Source organism: Nematostella vectensis, chromosome 13 (assembly GCF_932526225.1).
Source record: "Nematostella vectensis chromosome 13, jaNemVect1.1, whole genome shotgun sequence".
Lineage (NCBI taxonomy): Eukaryota > Metazoa > Cnidaria > Anthozoa > Actiniaria > Edwardsiidae > Nematostella > Nematostella vectensis.
In genome coordinates, this window is record NC_064046.1 from 3,445,550 (window position 1) to 3,465,119 (window position 19,570).

General features: G+C 40.3%; 1 protein-coding gene across 3 annotated transcripts in view; it reads left to right on the forward strand.

The window, feature by feature from the left end:
* Positions 1-19,101, forward strand: part of LOC5506289 (1-phosphatidylinositol 4,5-bisphosphate phosphodiesterase gamma-1) — a 28,208-nt gene extending 9,107 nt beyond the window's left edge. For 2 of the 3 annotated variants that reach the window (XM_048721199.1, XM_048721201.1), the window contains 23 exons: positions 3,292-3,356; positions 3,469-3,591; positions 3,884-3,915; positions 4,055-4,186; positions 4,325-4,502; positions 5,426-5,448; positions 5,697-5,831; positions 6,293-6,470; positions 6,850-6,918; positions 6,996-7,099; positions 8,654-8,759; positions 9,372-9,444; positions 9,996-10,087; positions 10,384-10,540; positions 10,804-10,897; positions 11,563-11,687; positions 12,258-12,303; positions 12,478-12,577; positions 13,033-13,147; positions 13,570-13,728; positions 13,822-13,910; positions 15,127-15,380; positions 17,320-19,101. In XM_048721199.1, coding sequence (XP_048577156.1) covers positions 3,292-3,356; positions 3,469-3,591; positions 3,884-3,915; positions 4,055-4,186; positions 4,325-4,502; positions 5,426-5,448; positions 5,697-5,831; positions 6,293-6,470; positions 6,850-6,918; positions 6,996-7,099; positions 8,654-8,759; positions 9,372-9,444; positions 9,996-10,087; positions 10,384-10,540; positions 10,804-10,897; positions 11,563-11,687; positions 12,258-12,303; positions 12,478-12,577; positions 13,033-13,147; positions 13,570-13,728; positions 13,822-13,910; positions 15,127-15,380; positions 17,320-17,395 — 2,525 coding nt within the window. In that variant the 3' untranslated portion in view covers positions 17,396-19,101. Of the gene's footprint in view, positions 1-3,291; positions 3,357-3,468; positions 3,592-3,883; positions 3,916-4,054; positions 4,187-4,324; positions 4,503-5,425; positions 5,449-5,696; positions 5,832-6,292; positions 6,471-6,849; positions 6,919-6,995; positions 7,100-8,653; positions 8,760-9,371; positions 9,445-9,995; positions 10,088-10,383; positions 10,541-10,803; positions 10,898-11,562; positions 11,688-12,257; positions 12,304-12,477; positions 12,578-13,032; positions 13,148-13,569; positions 13,729-13,821; positions 13,911-15,126; positions 15,432-17,319 lie in introns of all 3 variants that reach the window. The other variant, XM_048721200.1, reaches the window with a different exon arrangement.
* The last annotated feature ends 469 nt before the right edge of the window (positions 19,102-19,570 follow it).

Below are 19,570 nucleotides of genomic sequence, written 5' to 3' on the forward strand. Positions count from 1 at the left end.
CACAACACCATGCCAACTACTGAAGCTCTCAAAACAACAAACAACACCATGTCAACTTCTGAATCTCTCAAAACAACACACAACACCATGCCAACTACTGAATCTCTCAAAACAACACACAACACCATGCCAACTACTTAATCTCTCAAAACAACACACAACACCACGCCAACTACTGAAGCTCTCAAAACAACACACAACACCATGCCAACTACTGAATCTCTCAAAACAACACACAACACCATGCCAACTACTTAATCTCTCAAAACAACACACAACACCACGCCAACTACTGAAGCTCTCAAAACAACACACAACACCATGCCAACTACTGAAGCTCTCAAAACAACACACAACACCATGCCAACTACTTAATCTCTCAAAACAACACACAACACCACGCCAACTACTGAAGCTCTCAAAACAACACACAACACCATGCCAACTACTGAATCTCTCAAAACAACACACAACACCACGCCAACTACTGAATCTCTCAAAACAACACACAACACCATGCAAACTACTGAATCTCTCGAAACAACACACAACACCATGCCAACTATTGAATCTTTCAAAACAACAAACAACACCATGCCAACTACTGAATCTCTCAAAACAACACACAACACCATGCCAACTACTGAATCTCTCAAAACAACACACAACACCATGCCAACTACTGAATCTCTCAAAACAACACACAACAACACCATGCCAACTACTGAATCTCTCAAAACAACACACAACAACACCATGTCAATTAGTGTAGCTCTCAAAACAACAAACAACACCATGCCAACTACTGAATCTCTCAAAACAACAAACAACACCATGCCAACTACTGGATCTCTCAAAACAACACAGAACACCATGCCAACTACTGAATCTCTCAAAGCAACACACAACACCATGCCAACTACTGAAGCTCTCAAAACAACACAGAACACCATGCCAACTACTGAATCTCTCAAAACAACACAGAACACCATGCCAACTACTGAATCTCTCAAAACAACACAGAACACCATGCCAACTACTGAAGCTCTCAAAACAACACACAACAACGCCATGCCAACTACTAAAGCTCTCAAAGCAACACACAACACCATGCCAACTACTGAAGCTCTCAAAACAACACACAACACCGTGCCAACTACTGAAGCTCTCAAAACAACACACAACAACACCATGCCAACTACTGAATCTCTCAAAACAACACACAACACCATGTCAACTACTGTAGATCTCAAAACAACAAACAACACCATGTCAACTACTGTAGATCTCAAAACAACAAACAACACCATGCCAACTACTGAAGCTCTCAAAACAACACACAACACCATGCCAACTACTAAAGCTCTCAAAGCAACACACAACACCATGCCAACTACTGAAGCTCTCAAAACAACACACAACAACATGCCAACTACTGAATCTCTCAAAACAACACACAACACCATGCCAACTACTGAATCTCTCAAAACAACACACAACACCATGCCAACTACTGAATCTCTCAAAACAACACACAACACCATGCCAACTACTTAATCTCTCAAAACAACACACAACACCACGCCAACTACTGAAGCTCTCAAAACAACACACAACACCATGCCAACTACTGAAGCTCTCAAAACAACAAACAACACCATGTCAACTTCTGAATCTCTCAAAGCAACACACAACACCATGCCAACTACTGAATCTCTCAAAACAACACACAACACCATGCCAACTACTTAATCTGTCAAAACAACACACAACACCACGCCAACTACTGAAGCTCTCAAAACAACACACAACACCATGCCAACTACTGAAGCTCTCAAAACAACACACAACAACACCATGCCAACTACTGAATCTCTCAAAACAACTTACAACAACACCATGCCAATTAGTGTAGCTCTCAAAACAACAAACAACACCATGCCAACTACTGAAGCTCTCAAAACAACAAACAACACCATGTCAACTTCTGAATCTCTCAAAACAACACACAACACCATGCCAACTACTGAATCTCTCAAAACAACACACAACACCATGCCAACTACTTAATCTGTCAAAACAACACACAACACCACGCCAACTACTGAAGCTCTCAAAACAACACACAACACCATGCCAACTACTGAAGCTCTCAAAACAACACACAACACCATGCCAACTACTTAATCTCTCAAAACAACACACAACACCACGCCAACTACTGAAGCTCTCAAAACAACACACAACACCATGCCAACTACTGAAGCTCTCAAAACAACACACAACAACACCACGCCAACTACTGAATCTCTCAAAACAACACACAACACCATGCCAACTACTGAATCTCTCAAAACAACACACAACAACACCATGCCAACTACTGAATCTCTCAAAACAACACACAACACCATGCCAACTACTGAATCTCTCAAAACAACACACAACAACACCACGCCAAGTACTGAATCTCTCAAAACAACTTACAACAACACCATGCCAATTAGTGTAGCTCTCAAAACAACAAACAACACCATGCCAACTACTGAATCTCTCAAAACAACTTACAACACCATGCCAACTTCTGAATCTCTCAAAACAACACACAACACCATGCCAACTACTGAATCTCTCAAAACAACACACAACACCATGCCAACTACTGAAGCTCTCAAAACAACACACAACAATGCCATGCCAACTACTAAAGCTCTCAAAGCAACACACAACACCATGCCAACTACTGAAGCTCTCAAAACAACACACAACACCGTGCCAACTACTGAAGCTCTCAAAACAACACACAACAACACCATGCCAACTACTGAATCTCTCAAAACAACACACAACACCATGTCAACTACTGTAGATCTCAAAACAACAAACAACACCATGTCAACTACTGTAGATCTCAAAACAACAAACAACACCATTCCAACACTACTGTAGCTCTCAAAACAACAAACAACACCATTCCAACACTACTGTAGCTCTCAAAACAACACAAAACATTGCCCTGCACCACCCCAGTGTTAACATCAGCCATAGGGACATTACATCATACAACACTTTGCCACATAATAAGTCACCCCCGTTCATCATTTTTGCCAAAAATTTAAGATGGCTGCTATAAAACACCTGGTGAATGCCTGCATTGTAGTTTACTTGACAGCATACCCATCATCGTCACACCACAGATCACGCTTTTTGCTAAAAAAAATTTTGAACCTTAATATTGGATGAGAAATGTTAAAACACTCTTAGAGAATAACGAATTCTTATTTTTTTTAGTATCAGAGGACGATCTGAGTCACTCATTCAATGGAAACCTACTTCTGGAGGACGAAATTGATCATGTGAGTGAGATCGTCTCGATTTTATGCTCAAAGGATGCAGTATAATGATTGGAAATCTTCCATCAGGCAAGCATCCTATTTTAAACTTTGATGCATGTGTTTTTATTTCTAGAGCTGGAAGAAACATTTCTTCTGTCTGACTGTCAATAACAAGCTCTTCTGGACAGAAGAGCAGACGAACCAGGAGGATGACGATGAGGATGAGGGCTTTCTTGATGGAGTTGGTGTTGGTGAGGTATGAGATACAATAGGCTTTCTGACTAAAATTGTGCACTACTACATTAATTTTTTTACCAGGCAAACTTGAATCAGTTTTCTTGAATGTCAGTCAAAATTCAATACAACGATGTTGTATTGAGCGTGGCACTTCTTGATTAGCTCCATAAATTTTCACTGCAAATTGGGTTTTATGTTTTGACTACCTGACACAAGCATTCAATACTAAACAGGATGAGTTGCAGGAATATCAAAAGAAAACTCAGCACAATCTATACCTCTAAAGATAATAAAGTTCTTTTCCTTTTCAGTCGAGTAAGGATGAGCTTCACTATGGCGAAAAGTATGTATCAGTATCCATAGCCAATAATATAAAAGCGATGGAAAAAAATGGGATTCATGATGGTCTTAAAGAGCTCTTGCATCTTTGTTATTGTTTTCATCCAATTTTGGAAGAAAAATTATGTGTTTTCTGTCCCCAGGTGGTTCCACGGCAAGTTGCCTGATGGTCGCCGTGTAGCAGAGCAGTACCTGAACCAGTTTAACCGTGGAGATGGCTCTTTCCTTGTCAGGGAAAGCACGACGTTTGTAGGCGACTTCTCACTTTCGTTCTGGTAAGGAATGAATTGTCAAGTGTGTAAAAGAAAACTATCTAAACTTTGTATGTGATTTACCTCTGTATCTACAAGAGTAAAAATAAAATATACATGAGTGTTTATTATGAATGAGACCAACGTTTGCGTTGTCAATAGGCGGAAAGGCAAGGTGCAGCACTGTCGCATCCGGTCGAAGCAGGAGAATGGCCAGACAAAGTATTATCTGGTGGATCAGGTGACATTTGACAGCTTGTACAGCCTGGTGAACTACTACACCTCACACAGCATGAAGAGCAACAACTTTGAGCTGACGCTATCAGAAGCCATACCACAGGTACAACAACAATAACAAAGTAATGTATGTTACCATAGTGTTAAAGCCGCATTGTCACCAGTTTACTTCCGGAGGTCCGACGGAAACCTCAACCGTTAAAAGACAAAAGAATCTATTCGAATCTGAAATATTTAACAGGCCATCCGCTCTAAATTAGTAGTCACATCCTCAAAGAAACTTCCAATAGACACACTGCTTTCTATATTTTGAAATATTTTTCGTCTTTTCCGTTAAAAATCATCGGAGATTCTTACGTAATCGACCGGAAGTAAACTGGTGACAATGCGGCTTTAATAATCTCTTAAAGTGCTCTTGTCAGACAGGCTTACAAAAGCTTGCTAAAGGCATGTAAGATAAATGACTCGCATTTGACTGTTGCACGAATCTGTTATATATATATATATATACATATGGAGCCTTTAAGACAACGACATAGAACACTTTATTTCATGGAAAATCCTGTCATCTCACTCCACCTACAACAGCTCTAGCAAAAGATGTAATCTCTGCCTCAAAGAAAAACTTACCATTATCCGCCAACCCAAGCTATCAACTTTAAACAAACGTAACGAGCTAGTCTCTTCGTGCCGCCACTGGAACAAAGCCTTGTTATGCAACAGCTGAACTATTCAATTTCATCATAACAGCCATTCAAATTTCACGCCCTATTTTCATGTTAATTTTATACATAGATAGTATATAGGTGATGGTAGTAATATATTCTTAATAAATCTCCTGATGAGTGGGCAACCAGTAGTAGTTCACGTGTTTTTTTCCTACAAACCAAGATATATATATATATATATATATATATATGTTGCACAGATTCGTGCAACAGTCAGTCAATATATATATATATATATATTTATAATATGCTATGAAATTTAAAAACTTTAAATGTTTTTTTCATTTTTGTGTTTCAGCCCAACGCTCATCTGGATAAAGAGTAAGCAAACTGTTTGTTCTGTTCAATCCTTTTTTATTTCTGTTTATGCTGTTTTATGTAAATATTTGGCCGTGTTGTTTTTTTAAAAATCGAAAATGCTTGAAATAAATAGAAAACTGGATAAATGTATATCATTAGTAGTATGGTATGTAAAAAATAAGGCCCACTTTCGTAGGAGAAAGGCCCCCTATTTGTGTTTACAACTGCTTTTATCTGGCATCTAATTAAACTTCGTGATTGATTGACAGCTGGTACCATGACAACCTGACTCGAAGTGCGGCTGAAGACATGCTCAAGAGAGTACGTAAGGATGGAGCGTTTTTAGTGCGCAGGCGCGAACGAGACGACAGAACGGGGGAGGAGTCGTATGCGATTTCATTCAGGTAAAAGTGCACCATAACCACATGACTTAACACAGGCTTCCCACACACACGGGTGGGTGGGTCTTCAGGGATAATGTTCAGGTAGGTCGTATATGATAAAAACATGACCACACCTAGGGTACCCTCACGGACAGGAGAGAAGTCTTTTGCAATCATTGTAATTATATGTAAGCAAACATACATATAAATTTTTCCTCCCCTGACAAAACGTTCTAGCTACGGGCATGCAGTATTTTTACAAGCCTAAAACATGCCTACCAAAACCAGGGTCGGATCTAGGGGTGGGCCGAACGGACCCCCCCCCCCCCCCCAACAAAAAGAAATAAAACCCACGTAAAACCAATTAATCCGGCCCCTTTCCCTGAAACCCTTGCTTTCGCCCCTCTTTTTGGAATTCCTGAATCCGCCTCTGAAAACAGCCATCTTGTTTCATTTGGCGTTTTTCCCCGCTTTTTTTTTAGGGCAGAGAAGAAGATTAAACACTGCAAGCTACGGCGCGAGGGACGCCTGTTCTCTATCGGAACAGCACAGTTCGAGAGTCTTGTGGAGCTGGTCGAGTTCTACATGAAGCACCCGCTCTACAAGGGCATGAAACTCAAGTATGCCATCAACGAGAATGTTCTCTCCAAAGTCGGACAGGTTGGTCTCACAAGCCAAGATTCACACTGCTATGTCTTCCACAATGCTACGTCTTAAAAAGGGCAATCACGACACCATTTCACGTAACAAAAAGCATCCATTTCCATCGGCTAATTCTTGTGGGTTACTGATACATTTTCAATAAAATATTGTTTGTAAAGTATCAGACTATTTAGGCAGCTATGTAGGCGATATCTAACAAGTCAGATACATGACGCTGTTGCTTCTACAATACTTGTCCAAAGCATCAAGTTTTATCTGTAAATTCCTGAGAGCCATCGACTTTCACTTAACAATTGTTAGTAAGGTATCAGACTTTCATCATATGTGGTTATTTAGACGATTTCCCTTATCTGGTTGTTTTCATTGTTTTCGGCAGACGCCTGAAGATGATGCCATATATGGTACAGGGGATGTCTACCACGAGCCAAATGCCTTCGTCACTAAGGTAGGAAGCAAATCATTGAATAAGCGATTGATTGGCTATGAAAATAGGGTCAGCATTTCATTGTCTTTGATTGGCAGCCTGCCTGCAGAGCATTGTGGGACTACGAGGGCATCAATGACCAGGAGATGACGTTTTGTCGTGGCGCGTTTATCACTAATGTCGTCAAGGAGGATTCTGGGTGGTGAGTACTCTTGACTAATCGCTGCATCACTGAAGAACGTGTGCTTGGCCATATTAGGACCTTACCCAAAACGGCGGCTTCGAGAACGTGACTAAAAAATTGTTTTATGCTTAGTGCTCAATTCTATTTTTAACAATTAGACTACGAGTTCTAGTTGACTATTTAACTCATAGAAAACGAGAACGAGTAGTCTAATTGTTTTAGTATAAATCCACTCACATACTACCTTCAAATAAATGACGATTTTAATAATCTATTGTTATTGTTACTGTGAAAACGCTGGCTTTTTCGCTACTCGCTATCTATGGTTCAATAGATAGAGAGTACGAGAGCCAATCAAATTGCGAGATTTGTGATAGTATCATACCTGTCAACTCTCCCGCATTAGGCGGGAGTCTCAAGATTTTGGACCCCTTCTCCCGCTCTCCCTCGTTGAGCACCAAATCTCCCGCTTTTGAGCGATTTTTATCGCTTCCGAAAAATTATTCTATAGAAAATCGTCATTTTGCCTATTTTCTATTAAAATATTTGAAACAATAATTCCCTTGTGTAGCGCAATTTATCTAACACACTTGTGAGATCTATAAGTGGATTTGTTCGTGAGAACTTTCTATACGACTAAAGCCTGCAAGATTAAACCCACCCCTCCCCAAAAAATAATATACCCCACCACAAAATTCTCAAGCCTTGAGATTTTCGGAGGTGGATTTGTACTGATTCTGTATAGAATTGAGCGCTAAGCAATCTATATAGAAACCCATAGGGCCAGACGTGAAATTGAATCTGAAATGGACTCTGTCTGATACATTTCACCCGTTTTCCAAACCACGATGTGAAAACTCCAATTTTCACGGTCTAGAGCGAGGACGGAATTGTGTGCTGTAAAAAAAAACTTGTTCCCTATGTTGAAAATAAGGTTCTTGTCTTATCTTTACATTTTTGGAAATATAAAATCGAGTTAATTTTATCGACGTTACAATAGGATTAAAGTTAATAAAATTATTATTTTTAGTGACGTTCTCCTTGCCATCGTTGTGGCTCTAGGAAGAACTTTAGACGACGGCAACGCCAACAGCGACGGCGACGGCAAAAACAATTGAAAATTCAAAGAGCCAAACGTAAAATGTACTCTAAAATGGATTCTGTCTGATACATTCCATCCAATTTCCTTCAAACGAAAACGTGAAAAATCTAAGTCTCACCTTCTAGCATTGACAGTAACGCGACCGCCGTCCCTAGGGAATGGCGACGGCAGACAAAAAGTGACCAAAAAGGCCTTAATGCTAAGCGCTCAGTTCTAAATTAGATTCGATCAAAAAAGTCCAAAAAAGTGTAAGCAAGCCTACAACCTTATTTTTATCCTATTTCCTGTATTCTCGCTAGACCATGAAATCTTGGATATTTCGACAGTTCGACGGAAAACGGTTGAAATGTATCAGACAGAAACTATTTCCGAGAGCATTCACGTCTGCAGCTCTTGAATTTTCTATTGTTTTCTGCCCCCGCCGTACTCGTTTCCGTCCATATTATCCTGATGGCCTTTTTTTCGCTCAGGTGGATAGGTGACTATGGTGATCAGAAGCAGAAACTTTTCCCCGCAAACTACTGCGAGGAGATCAACTACATTACGGATGAGTCACCGGAAGAGGAGTCGCCAGAGGTTGGTTTAAAGTTTTTTTTCCAGGAAAAAAAAAATCAATGGATCGGTCCGTACAAGACTTGCTCTCAGCCACGGTGCGATGTTTTCGAGCTGATGCTTTCGGTGCTGATTGGGTTTGTTTGAAAAAAAAAAATGTATGTCAATATGTGATTCTAGGAAAGATCCTGAAGGTACTAGAAATTCCCGGAGGTATATGGGGTCTTTCAGTTACTTTTGAGAACCGTAGTTGACCCTAGGGGGAGCCTGGCTGGCGAAACCAGCAGAGCCTCACATTGTAGTGGCTGTGCCTCTCACCACTGGGTGAGTTTATGATTCCCTGTTCCGAGGTTAGTTGAGGTGTTGGTTCTCGCCATTGCTTCGAAGGGTTTTCACCGGGTTCTCTGGTTTTCCTCGCTCAACAAAACTATCAATTTGCATCCTGAGCTGTGTCCCGTGGTCGGAGAAGTATGGCGGCTTCCTTCCTATGCCTTCGACCCGCCCGCATTGTATCTGCGCTCTCATAATTCAGTATTCCAGATCATAGGGTAGTGATAAGCCCCCAAGTGTATTTCTTTATATAACCCAGACAATCCCACGATAATTTAATAGACTTCCATTATGTGCTCTCGACAGAGCCAAGAGCGGGAGGGCAAAGTTCTTGGCGATCTACAGAAAGGCTGTATAGACGTCCAAGGCTGTGCAATCGGTGAGCAGTTAAATTATAATCTCTTATAGTTAAGAGCTATTAAAAAAAAATCCCCATGTAGGACGAGTGTTCTCAGAATAAATGGCTGTTATTTTGAAAGCGTTTATTTGTTTGGACCACTCTCAATTGTTTCAAAATTTGCTTGTCATGGATTTCTTTTTTATCACTTGATTATGAAACGACTCCCCTGCATATCCTGAATTATAGTTTTAGTCATTGATAAGAGATCCCCCCCCTTCCCTTAACACACTACATGGTGGCTTCAAAGTCATTGTGGGTGACGGATAATTTATCATCACACTACTTCTACTTTTTCAAGCCTATTCTATGATAGTTGCCTCTTTTAAAACAAAGTTGTTATGCAGAGATTTTAATTGTCAACCCTTCGTTAGAGATTTCGTTGGTCCTGCACTTGAAATGACAGCAAAACGATTCTGTCGCATGTTAATTTATAAATATATAGTCAAAATTTTAAATGTGGTACTTGTTTGCTTTTGATAAAGTGCTTGAAGAATGGTATATGTTTTATTTTATTTTACTTTTCTTTATAGAAATGCCTGCACCTAAAGGTGGCCAGAGGCATCTCCTCAAAATTCTAAAGCATGGACAGGTTCTTCTCGAGGCAGCAGCCGAATCCCAAGAGGTGAGACACTACCACCCCCTCCCCCGCCCTCTTTTCCCCATGGAACCTAACAGAGCCTAGGCAAGCAGCAGCCGATTCAAAAGTGGTGAAACCCCCCTCCCTCCCCCCCTTACTATGGAAAACTAACTGGGGATGGGTAAAGCAAAGCTTCAGGTTATGGAACCCAGGGCTACTCTCCTCGACATTTCTAACGGAGCATTTTTAATTTTTACGCGATAAAATTGGACCCATACAATTTGGATAGATGAACCTATCCCTTAGAATATTCAGTTTTTTTAACTTATAATATTATTTAGCAACTCAATGAATGGCTCGTGAAGTTACAAGAAGCAGCGGCGACTGCGCCAGAAGAGAAAGAAGTTCTGCGAAAACAGCAGTCCATGAAACAGAACATCGCACAAGAACTATCAGACCTGATCGTCTACTGTCAACCAGTACCCTTCGATATTGAGAGTATGTATATGCAGCCACTACACTACAACGCTCTCATAATTACCATCCCTTTCCCTCAGTCAACTTCAAGCCAATGCCTTCAATATTAAAGAGCGTAGGCTGACATTAGATTTATTTACAGCCACTTACTAACACATTCTTAATTCTTACTCCTTCTCCTCTGGACTGCCGGGCCATTTCATCTACTGCCAGCCTGTACCTGTGCCAGCTTTTGCCTTATGTTGTTTATTTATAATGATGGCACACATTCAATGTTTTTGTAGATCTAGGTAATGGCAAGCATTACGAGATGTCGTCCTTTCCGGAGACCAAAGCAGAGCGATACATCAGCAGAAAATACAGCAAAGAGTTTGTCAAGTAAGTCAACATCGAGGGCGTACAGAGGGTTTTGGGAGGTGAATGCAGCTTGATAACATGCACTTGCGCTACCTTACCTAAAGGAACCGCTTGTGAAAATGGTACATATAAAGTAAGTCAGCACCGAGAGCGTGTACAGAGGGTTTTGGGAGGTGAATTCAGCTTGATTACATGCACTTGTGGTATCTTACCTAAAAGAACCGCTTGTGAAAATGGTACATTTAAAGTAAGTCAAGGTCGAGGGCGTACAAAGCGTTTTTGAAAGTGAATGCAGCTTGTTTACATGCATTTGCGCTATACCTTACCTAAAAGAAAAGAACCGCTCGTGAAAATGTTAAGTAAGTAGACGTCGAGATCGATTGTAAGTGGGTAAACGTCGAGGTTGCACGGGGGAGAGGGGGGGGGGGGTTAAAATATGGAATTCGCATATTATTTCGTTGTAACGCAGTGCTCAATTAGAAATAGCGATATGAGATCGCTTGGAAAACAAATAAAAGGACTAGCTGTTAATTTGCAATTTTTTGTATCGAGAATTGGGACAAGGTTTAACTGGGGTCGATTATTTTTTAAAGGAACTCGGGCGAACGTACATGTATCACAGAACCTGTGTCATCACAAAATATTTTCACCTTGATTCCCTTTCTTTGAATGTTTTGTATCATCAGGTATCATCGACGTCAGATCAGCCGCGTTTACCCCAAGGGCAGTAGGATAGACTCCTCCAACTACGACCCCGTAATGTTGTGGAATTGTGGCGTTCAGCTCTGCGCAATGAACTTCCAGACGCCAGGTAGGGTGTCAGTAGTAAAGGGGGTCCCGAGCTATTGTATTTTTTAGCCTTATGACGTTACAGCTTGGCCCATAGCATAACCCCCCAAAAACTTTCATTCTTTGCTCTTAATTCTAAACTAGTTTTGAAAAACTTCACTCGTTTTTGAAGTACCCAAAAATTATAGACAAGTCTAGAACCTCATTTCTAACATAGCAAACAAGGATAGTCTAGTTTTCAGTGCACACTTTCCCGTCCTCGCTTGACCGTGAAACGTGGAGCTTTCACGTCGTAGTTTGAAGGAAAACGGCTGAAATGTATCAGACAGAATCCATTTCGAGCACATTTCACGTCTGACTCTTTGAATTTTCAATTGTTTTCGGCCGTCGCCGTTCGCTTTGCCGTCGTCGGGTCCTGTGTTGTAGAGCGTCTACAACACAGGGCCCGACTGGGTGAGCACAAAAACATAAGAATTGTTGCAAAAAGCGAGAAACGAAACGTCGTAAAAGTGACGTAAAATGAATTTTATATGCAAGAAAATTTACTTGTGTACCTAAGTACAATTTAAAAGAATATTATTTTCTCTTGTAGATCGGTCAATGCAACTTAATCATGGAAGATTCCTCGATAACGGCAGGTAAATATGATAACTCCAAAAATAATTCTACTGCAGATGTGATAAATATCGCTAAAGCTTCTTCAAATAAGCCGATGGAATTGGATGCTGTTCTACACTTTGTTAGCATGGCAAATGGCTTACAGAAGCTCTTCCCTGATGAACAAAGACAACATTTTGGGTGTTCGTTTGCAGATGCGGGTATGTGTTAATGCCAGAAAGCATCAGACAAGATGGCTTTTGTCCGTATGACCGCGAGACGAGTGGAGTTGAACCGCTGACCCTTACGCTCACGGTAAGTGTTTAATTTTGGAAGAGCTCTTTGTGTCTTTTTCATAGTCTTTTAGTACAAGAACTTAACCAGGTGTCAAGCCCTGGGCGATGGGCTTTTTGGGGAAAAAATGCATGAGCTCTAAAAACATCCTGCATCGTTGGATGCAAATTAAAAAAGCCCCACTACTTGTAAATAAATATCGTTCAAGCCTGTTACCTTGAAAACTAAAAGAGCGTTAGTTGCCTGCCGAGGAAGATCAATCTGTCTCAGAGTATTTTACCTGTGTTACCGCCACGAACGTGAAGACTCGGGTTGACCGCTTCGCATGGGTCTTCTGGGTAATTTTCAATATGACGTGATGGGCCATCTTCTTTCAGGGTTTTCGTCAGCTAGAAGCCATATTGAAAATTACCTAGAAGACCCTGGGGATAAGGTTCGATTCGGGGGCGAGGTTGAAATTTTTGTCATATTTTCAGGTGATCGGAGCTCGCCATCTTGTCAAGTCTGGCCGTGGGATCGCTTCGCCGTTCGTTGAGGTCGAGATTGTTGGCGCTCCGTATGACTGCCACAAATTCAGAACAGAAACAAAAGGTGAAGCACATGATCTCGTCAGCACGTAAAAGCGCACCATATCATACAGGGTACAGTACGTAATAGGACATCATATACAGGGCTCAGTATAGAAAAAAAAAGAGAAACACAGTACTCCATAAGAACATAATAACCTGCAATGCAGGTGTTAACCCGGTGTTTTATAGCCACCACTTGGATTTTGAGCAAAAATGAAGAACGGAGGGATGGGGAAGGGGGAGTGAAGGGAGAGACGCCTGCGTTGCATGCTAAGACAACATAGCGCCCCACATCACAGGGTCCTAAAGCGAAAAGGGGGGGGAGGAGGTGTTGGGCAAAGCACGGATCTGTCTCACTCGGCCATATTTCCTCTATTAAAATAATTTCACTAATTTTATGCACATTCTAAGCTTTTCCTCTCACACTTATTTGTCTCTTGACAGTTGATAACGGCCTCAATCCCCTATGGTTCTCAACATTTGAGGTGGATATCCTAAATTCCCCGCTCGCCTACATTCGATTTGTTGTCTACGATGAAGACATGTTTGGTGAACCCAACTTCATTGGGCATGCGATCTTTCCCATGGGGAGTCTGCGCACAGGTCAGCCACAAGCAACTTGTTCTATAAGTGACAATATGAATTTTATTTTCTGCTTTGCAGGGTTGAAATAACTCCTTCAAATCTTTTTTTCAGGTTATAGATCTGTTCCTCTGAAAAATTCGTTTAGTGAAGATTACGAGATGTCCTCACTGCTTGCGCATATCGATGTTCGCAGTGCAAAGGTATGAGAACTATTTGAACCTGATTCACATTCGACATTTTCACCAACATCGTTGTGGTTTGCCTCATGTTTAGATACAGGAGTACAACAAATAGACGTAGGAGCGGGTCTATTTTTTCTGAGATGAGTTGGGGGTTTGACCTTATGATAATGGGGTATAGAATATTTCATTTCTTTGAGTTTCTGGTGTAATTTTTATATTTGAATCAGAGGCGTTGCAGCCCTAAAGGAAGGTTAGGAGGTATCTATAGTACAGACAGGGGCGTACGTAGCCTATAGGCCTGCAGTCACTGGACTGAAAAAAAAATTGGCGATCTTATTTGCATAACGAGGGAAAAAAATCAAATGTTTATTCATTTTTATGTACGTAGTTTTATATATATGATGAGCATAAATATTTTCAAGTCTGACGCATTGACGCCAATTTCAAACCCAAAAGCGGGAGCTATAGAATCCTCACGGGGATGCGTGATGATGGGCCACGCCCTCATTCAGCTTCTGAATGCTTTGCCTGCAGCTTGTTAAAATTCTGCGTACGCCCCTGACAGAGATATTACGAAAACTGGGGGTACAGCTACATCTCTCACCCTGCCCCTCCCTCTGTGCTACGGCCCTTTGTTTTGGGGCATATAACCCCAAGACGAAATTAATCTATACTATGCCCTGCCAGGAACTCTAACACCAAATCTTTTATTTTTCATAACACTAAGAGACATTAGGTTTGGGTGTGGGAGTGTGCATACAGGAGGTAAATTCTCTATGGCATTGTTCGTGCATAACGCTATGCCTGGGGGTTGAATCCTACTCCTAGATCCATTCTTGAGACGCAAGTAGTCGACTTCATCTCACTGTTGAATCCGTTGTGTCGCGACCCGCGTTTTCAAAACATCATTTGTTTAACCATTCTGAGCCAATCAGAGTATCGCTTTGTGCACTTCCCTGGCTATCCTCTGGACGAAAACCAGACAGTTTCGCGACAGAAAGCCAGGCAACTGCACTAGGCGAGAGATGGCAAGAATCTGATTGGCTTAGAATAACTTGACTGGCGGAACAGAAAATCCCAAAAGACAAAAACAAATCGATGTTTTGAAAATGCGGCGTCGCGATAGAACGGATTCGACAGTAAAGAACATTTGCAATTAAAATTAGGATTTATTTTTAAAAGATATTAAAAATACTTCGCACTGGAATTTTGCTTTACAATTGTATTACTTTAGGGAGATGACGAGAACTTGTACGCGTCCATTCAAGGGTTGCGAGATCGCGTCCAAGAGATCTCCTCCCAGATGCAAACCGAGGAACAGCGAGCCCGCGAAGCAATGAGTCAGCTACAGATACGCGATGGGGGTCCTTTGTCGCTAGAAGCACAGGAATACCGTGACAAGCACGCGCATAACATGGCGAGCCTTGGAAAACAGTTGCTCGAAAAACAGACGAATCTTCAAAAGCTGCAAAAGGAGCGAGCGTCTAGGTACTGACGGCGTGACCTCATCAGTCTCTAGCTTTGTGATGCTTCATTAAGGTGTGTTAGACGTGCTTGATGGTCAGGACTTTATGTAAGACCCCATGATTATGTAGGGTCAGGGTTGCCAGTTGTTAATGGGTCTTACGTGAAGTACTAACCTGCTTAATGGTCTAATTTTGAATTTTACTAAGCCTGCTAGGAGTAAGGACGCAAAAACTCAGTGCTAGATTAGGTTCGGTACAAATTTCATACGCATACCAGCGAAAATTCCCGAAACACAATGCAAAAACTTGTGAATTCATTTGTCTAAAACCCCCGGGGGTAAACTCCCTATATCCATCGGACGGGGATCATCGTCGTACTTTTAAGGGTGTAAACTTGGAGCCTTTGGTATCTTTTAGGGGTGAAAATGAGAATGCCCAGATTTTTTTCACCTCGGTATCTTTTAGCGTGCTATTATAGCCATCACTCATCTAACTTGTAGCTCATGAAAGAGCGTTAAAACGTGTCAATCGGTGTTTTAGATCACTAAGGCTATAAGTTCAAACATCGTATTATCCATGAGCCGTTTTCAATGCAAATGCGTGCAAATAAATCAAGTGGATTGTTTTATTTTTATTTGCATGCATTTGCATTGAATACGGCTCATGGATAATACAGCGTTTGAACTTAGCCTAACTAGCCTAACTTAGCCTAAATACCACATAACACCAAAACGATAATTAACAATGATCTGTTTATTTAGCCTGCTTTTTTCACCTCGAGAAATCTAACTTGTTCCAGTCACACATAATTATCAGTTTTGTTATGATGTAATTGAGTGCTGAATGACTATGCTTATGCAAATCCGTGAGGAACCAGAAGAATCTGATGAATTTCTTCCATTAGAGTCAGTTTTAAATAAACGTTTTTATTACAAGTTATTAACGTTTGTTTGAGCTATCTTTTTATCATGTCTAACCACGCTCACTTTAGTATTTTTAGGGATAAAATATAACCAGACCACGCCCACTATAGTATTTTTTAGGGTTGTTTAAAAAAAAAAATCCCGACGATGATCCCCGTCCGTTTGATATCGGAGTACCCCCCCGGGCTGAAACCGAGTTTTGGACTGTATATTTTTCGCGTCCTCAGTGCCTATGACCAGCGGTCACAGTAGAATTCAAAACTAGACAATTGCGTTGTCGCTTTATAAATTTGTTGCACATAAAAAGCGTGCCATAAGTTCAAGATGTCGAGTCACGTGTTGTGTTTGTTTGTTGTGTTTTATGCATGCATGTGTCATCTTCTAAAGCTGTAAATAAGCTTAAATATTTTAGTATTTTTATTAAATCAATACTGTATAAAGTTTCCCTATCATTATTTCATATCTAGAGCATTACACAGATGGAATGACGCAGAGAAAGACCAGGGGATCCATGTTAACGTTATAGAAACTTTTTTGTTTATACAGTATCCAAACTGTGTTTTCTATCTTGTAACTTGTCACATGAACGAGGCTATGGTTTTTGAGCCGGTTGAAGGCGGAGACATAGTTTTGCATGTGCGCCTAGGTTTAGAGACTGGCTTTATTTGGAAAAAGCAGTACATCAGTCTTAAACATTTGCGTAGCTCGAAATCCAAGATGGCGGCCGATAACCAGATGGTTGAGTTTTCTGCATTAAAACGACTGTCTTTAAACAGGCTTATCAATCATTTTTTGGTATACTCTGTGCTATTTTCAAACGACTCAAGAATTTGAATTATAAGCGGACACGAAATTATAACCCTTATTGCAAAATACCCTGGTGTGAGTAATTAAACTTTAAAAAAAAAAAAAAAAAACAGCCGGAGTTGGTTTTTGTTTTGGAAACGTATCAAATAGCACTTCAAAAAAAAATCTTGAAGGGGATACTTCATGGAATAATGTATAATAATTTATTGCATTCCTTCTGGACTCTTGTAGGAGCACCAAACCACAAGACCAACCAGAAGATCAAAGCCAAGAAAATCGTAGCTCTGGCCAGTTCTCAACCTACTAATTTACCACAGCTTGCCCATTAAAATTTTCTAGACCATAGATTTATCACTTATGATCTTTAAGCCAGCCGATCCGATTTGCGTGACGCTTGGTTTTGTAGGCTATGAAAACCCCATGCATGTGAATTAAATCCGTTTGAAGTATGGTGAAATTTAATCCATCCTACAATAAAATCGACTTGATTATATTTCTACGATATCAAACAGTGCTGGGTAAGTTATATTTTTCAAAATAATGGGAGTTCTAAACATTAAAAAAAAAAAAAAAACAGTGTCATGCAAGCCGGATTCACGAACTATAATCTTATATGGATAGCTTAGCTTTGCCTCAGTACTCAACCTGCCACATTTAGCCCAGCTGATTAGGCTAAGTGGAGTTTGTATCAATCAGACAGAACATTTCTTGCAATGGCTATCTTCCTAAAACGATCAAGGTGGCTAGGGTAGTGTGTTGCACTGTAAATGCAGTAGCCTGCTTAGCTGGCAGTTTTGTTAAGTTTCATTGCAGTTTTTTATCCATGAATATGCGAATTGTTCGTGGTTTGTTTTGTATGGCTGTGCGAGAGGGATGAGGCAAGTGTTAGGGGCACCCAGTAAAAACATTTGTTTTTTCCCGCATTCCCTGACTTTTTTCCTGGCCCCATTTACACTTTCAGAATAACCTCGCATATTCGCGGATAAAAAACTGCTCTAAAACTCAACATTACCCCAGCTACGCAGCCAAAAATTCAGTTGGCTTGTGTTTGAGGTGTTATCATTAGTTTGTTAATTGTTGAAGAAATTATTTAATATGATTCACATCATGCCAGCCTTTATGTAAACAGCGGCTGAATAGCCAAGGAGAAACAAATAGCAATCAGCCAAGTTAAAATACTCAGATGTGCTTCTTTGTGTCCAAACCAGTGAGTTTACTCCAGCAATGTTGGAAAAACAAAAAAGCAATGTTGAAATAATCCAATGTTGGACGTTGTTGCCATTTGCACATGCCCATAAACAATCCATGGAAATTTATTTCTATGCTGTTCTTCTTTTCCCCAATGTTAAAGGTAGCAATGGGTGGTTTCGTATGATGTAGGCATTCAACTTGCATGCTGACATGTCTGACAGATAGTCCATTTTGGAAAATTATTGTGCCCGCAGGACATATCAATGAGGACACACAAATGAAGCGTGAGCCTCGGTTTCAGCCGAACCTTCCAATATCACCATGCATTTTTAGTCTGTCTCTACAGCAGGCATAGCAGAAAACAAAACTGGGCTATTATCACATTTCAAACAAGGATGTTTGCAACTACATGGGTTTAAACAACAGCAAGTATAAGGCCCTATTTTTGGAAGGCACCTTTTCACGAGCACAGATTTGAAATAACTTGTGTTCTGTAAATACGGCCATATATTATAGCTGTAATAAGAAGCTATGTAATGCTGGCTGGCATTACCAAATTTCCTGAGTTATAAATCGCTTAGGTGCAATGATTATTTATCCATTCGTTAGTCTATACCTTTTAGACCTATATTGTAAAAAAAATATAAAATATGCTTTTTTGAGCCATAGAACTAAAATTATAAGATTATAGGACACTAGTCATACTTTGTTTGTCATTCCTCTGTTAGTATTATTTTGACATTTTTTTTTCAGGAGATGCCTGTGAAACAGTCAAATTTTTAAAATATTAAAAGTTACCCAATAAAAAGATCCATATGTTTATTTCTGTATTACTTCAATGTCTACCAAATTTTTGTTCAGGTACTTATAAAAAATACTTATAACTAACTAAAGTGTTCTTTCTTGGTCTTCCCTTTAAAGTAAAGGGCTTATTTATGGCCTCCTAAGGGCAGGAAATTCAATACCCAAGAATGTAAAATATAGAAACTCTTTATGAATATTTTTTTTATGGCTGAGGGGTCCCTATGTTTAATATCTAGATTAAAAGTGCTACAAGTGTTATTCCCAACAAAACTGAGAGAACTGGATTGAGTACAATAATTCATGGAATAACCCAACAACACTAAGAGTGTGTGAAATATTGCTGGAGTAAAACTGGGTTAGGTACAATAATTCAGGGAATGGCGTACAAAGATCAAACATTAGATTAATTTAAGAAGAAACATTGTTTCTTGGAGAAGATGCCCAGCGTACTCCCTGTCCCCGCCCCTCTTATAGAGCCCACAATATC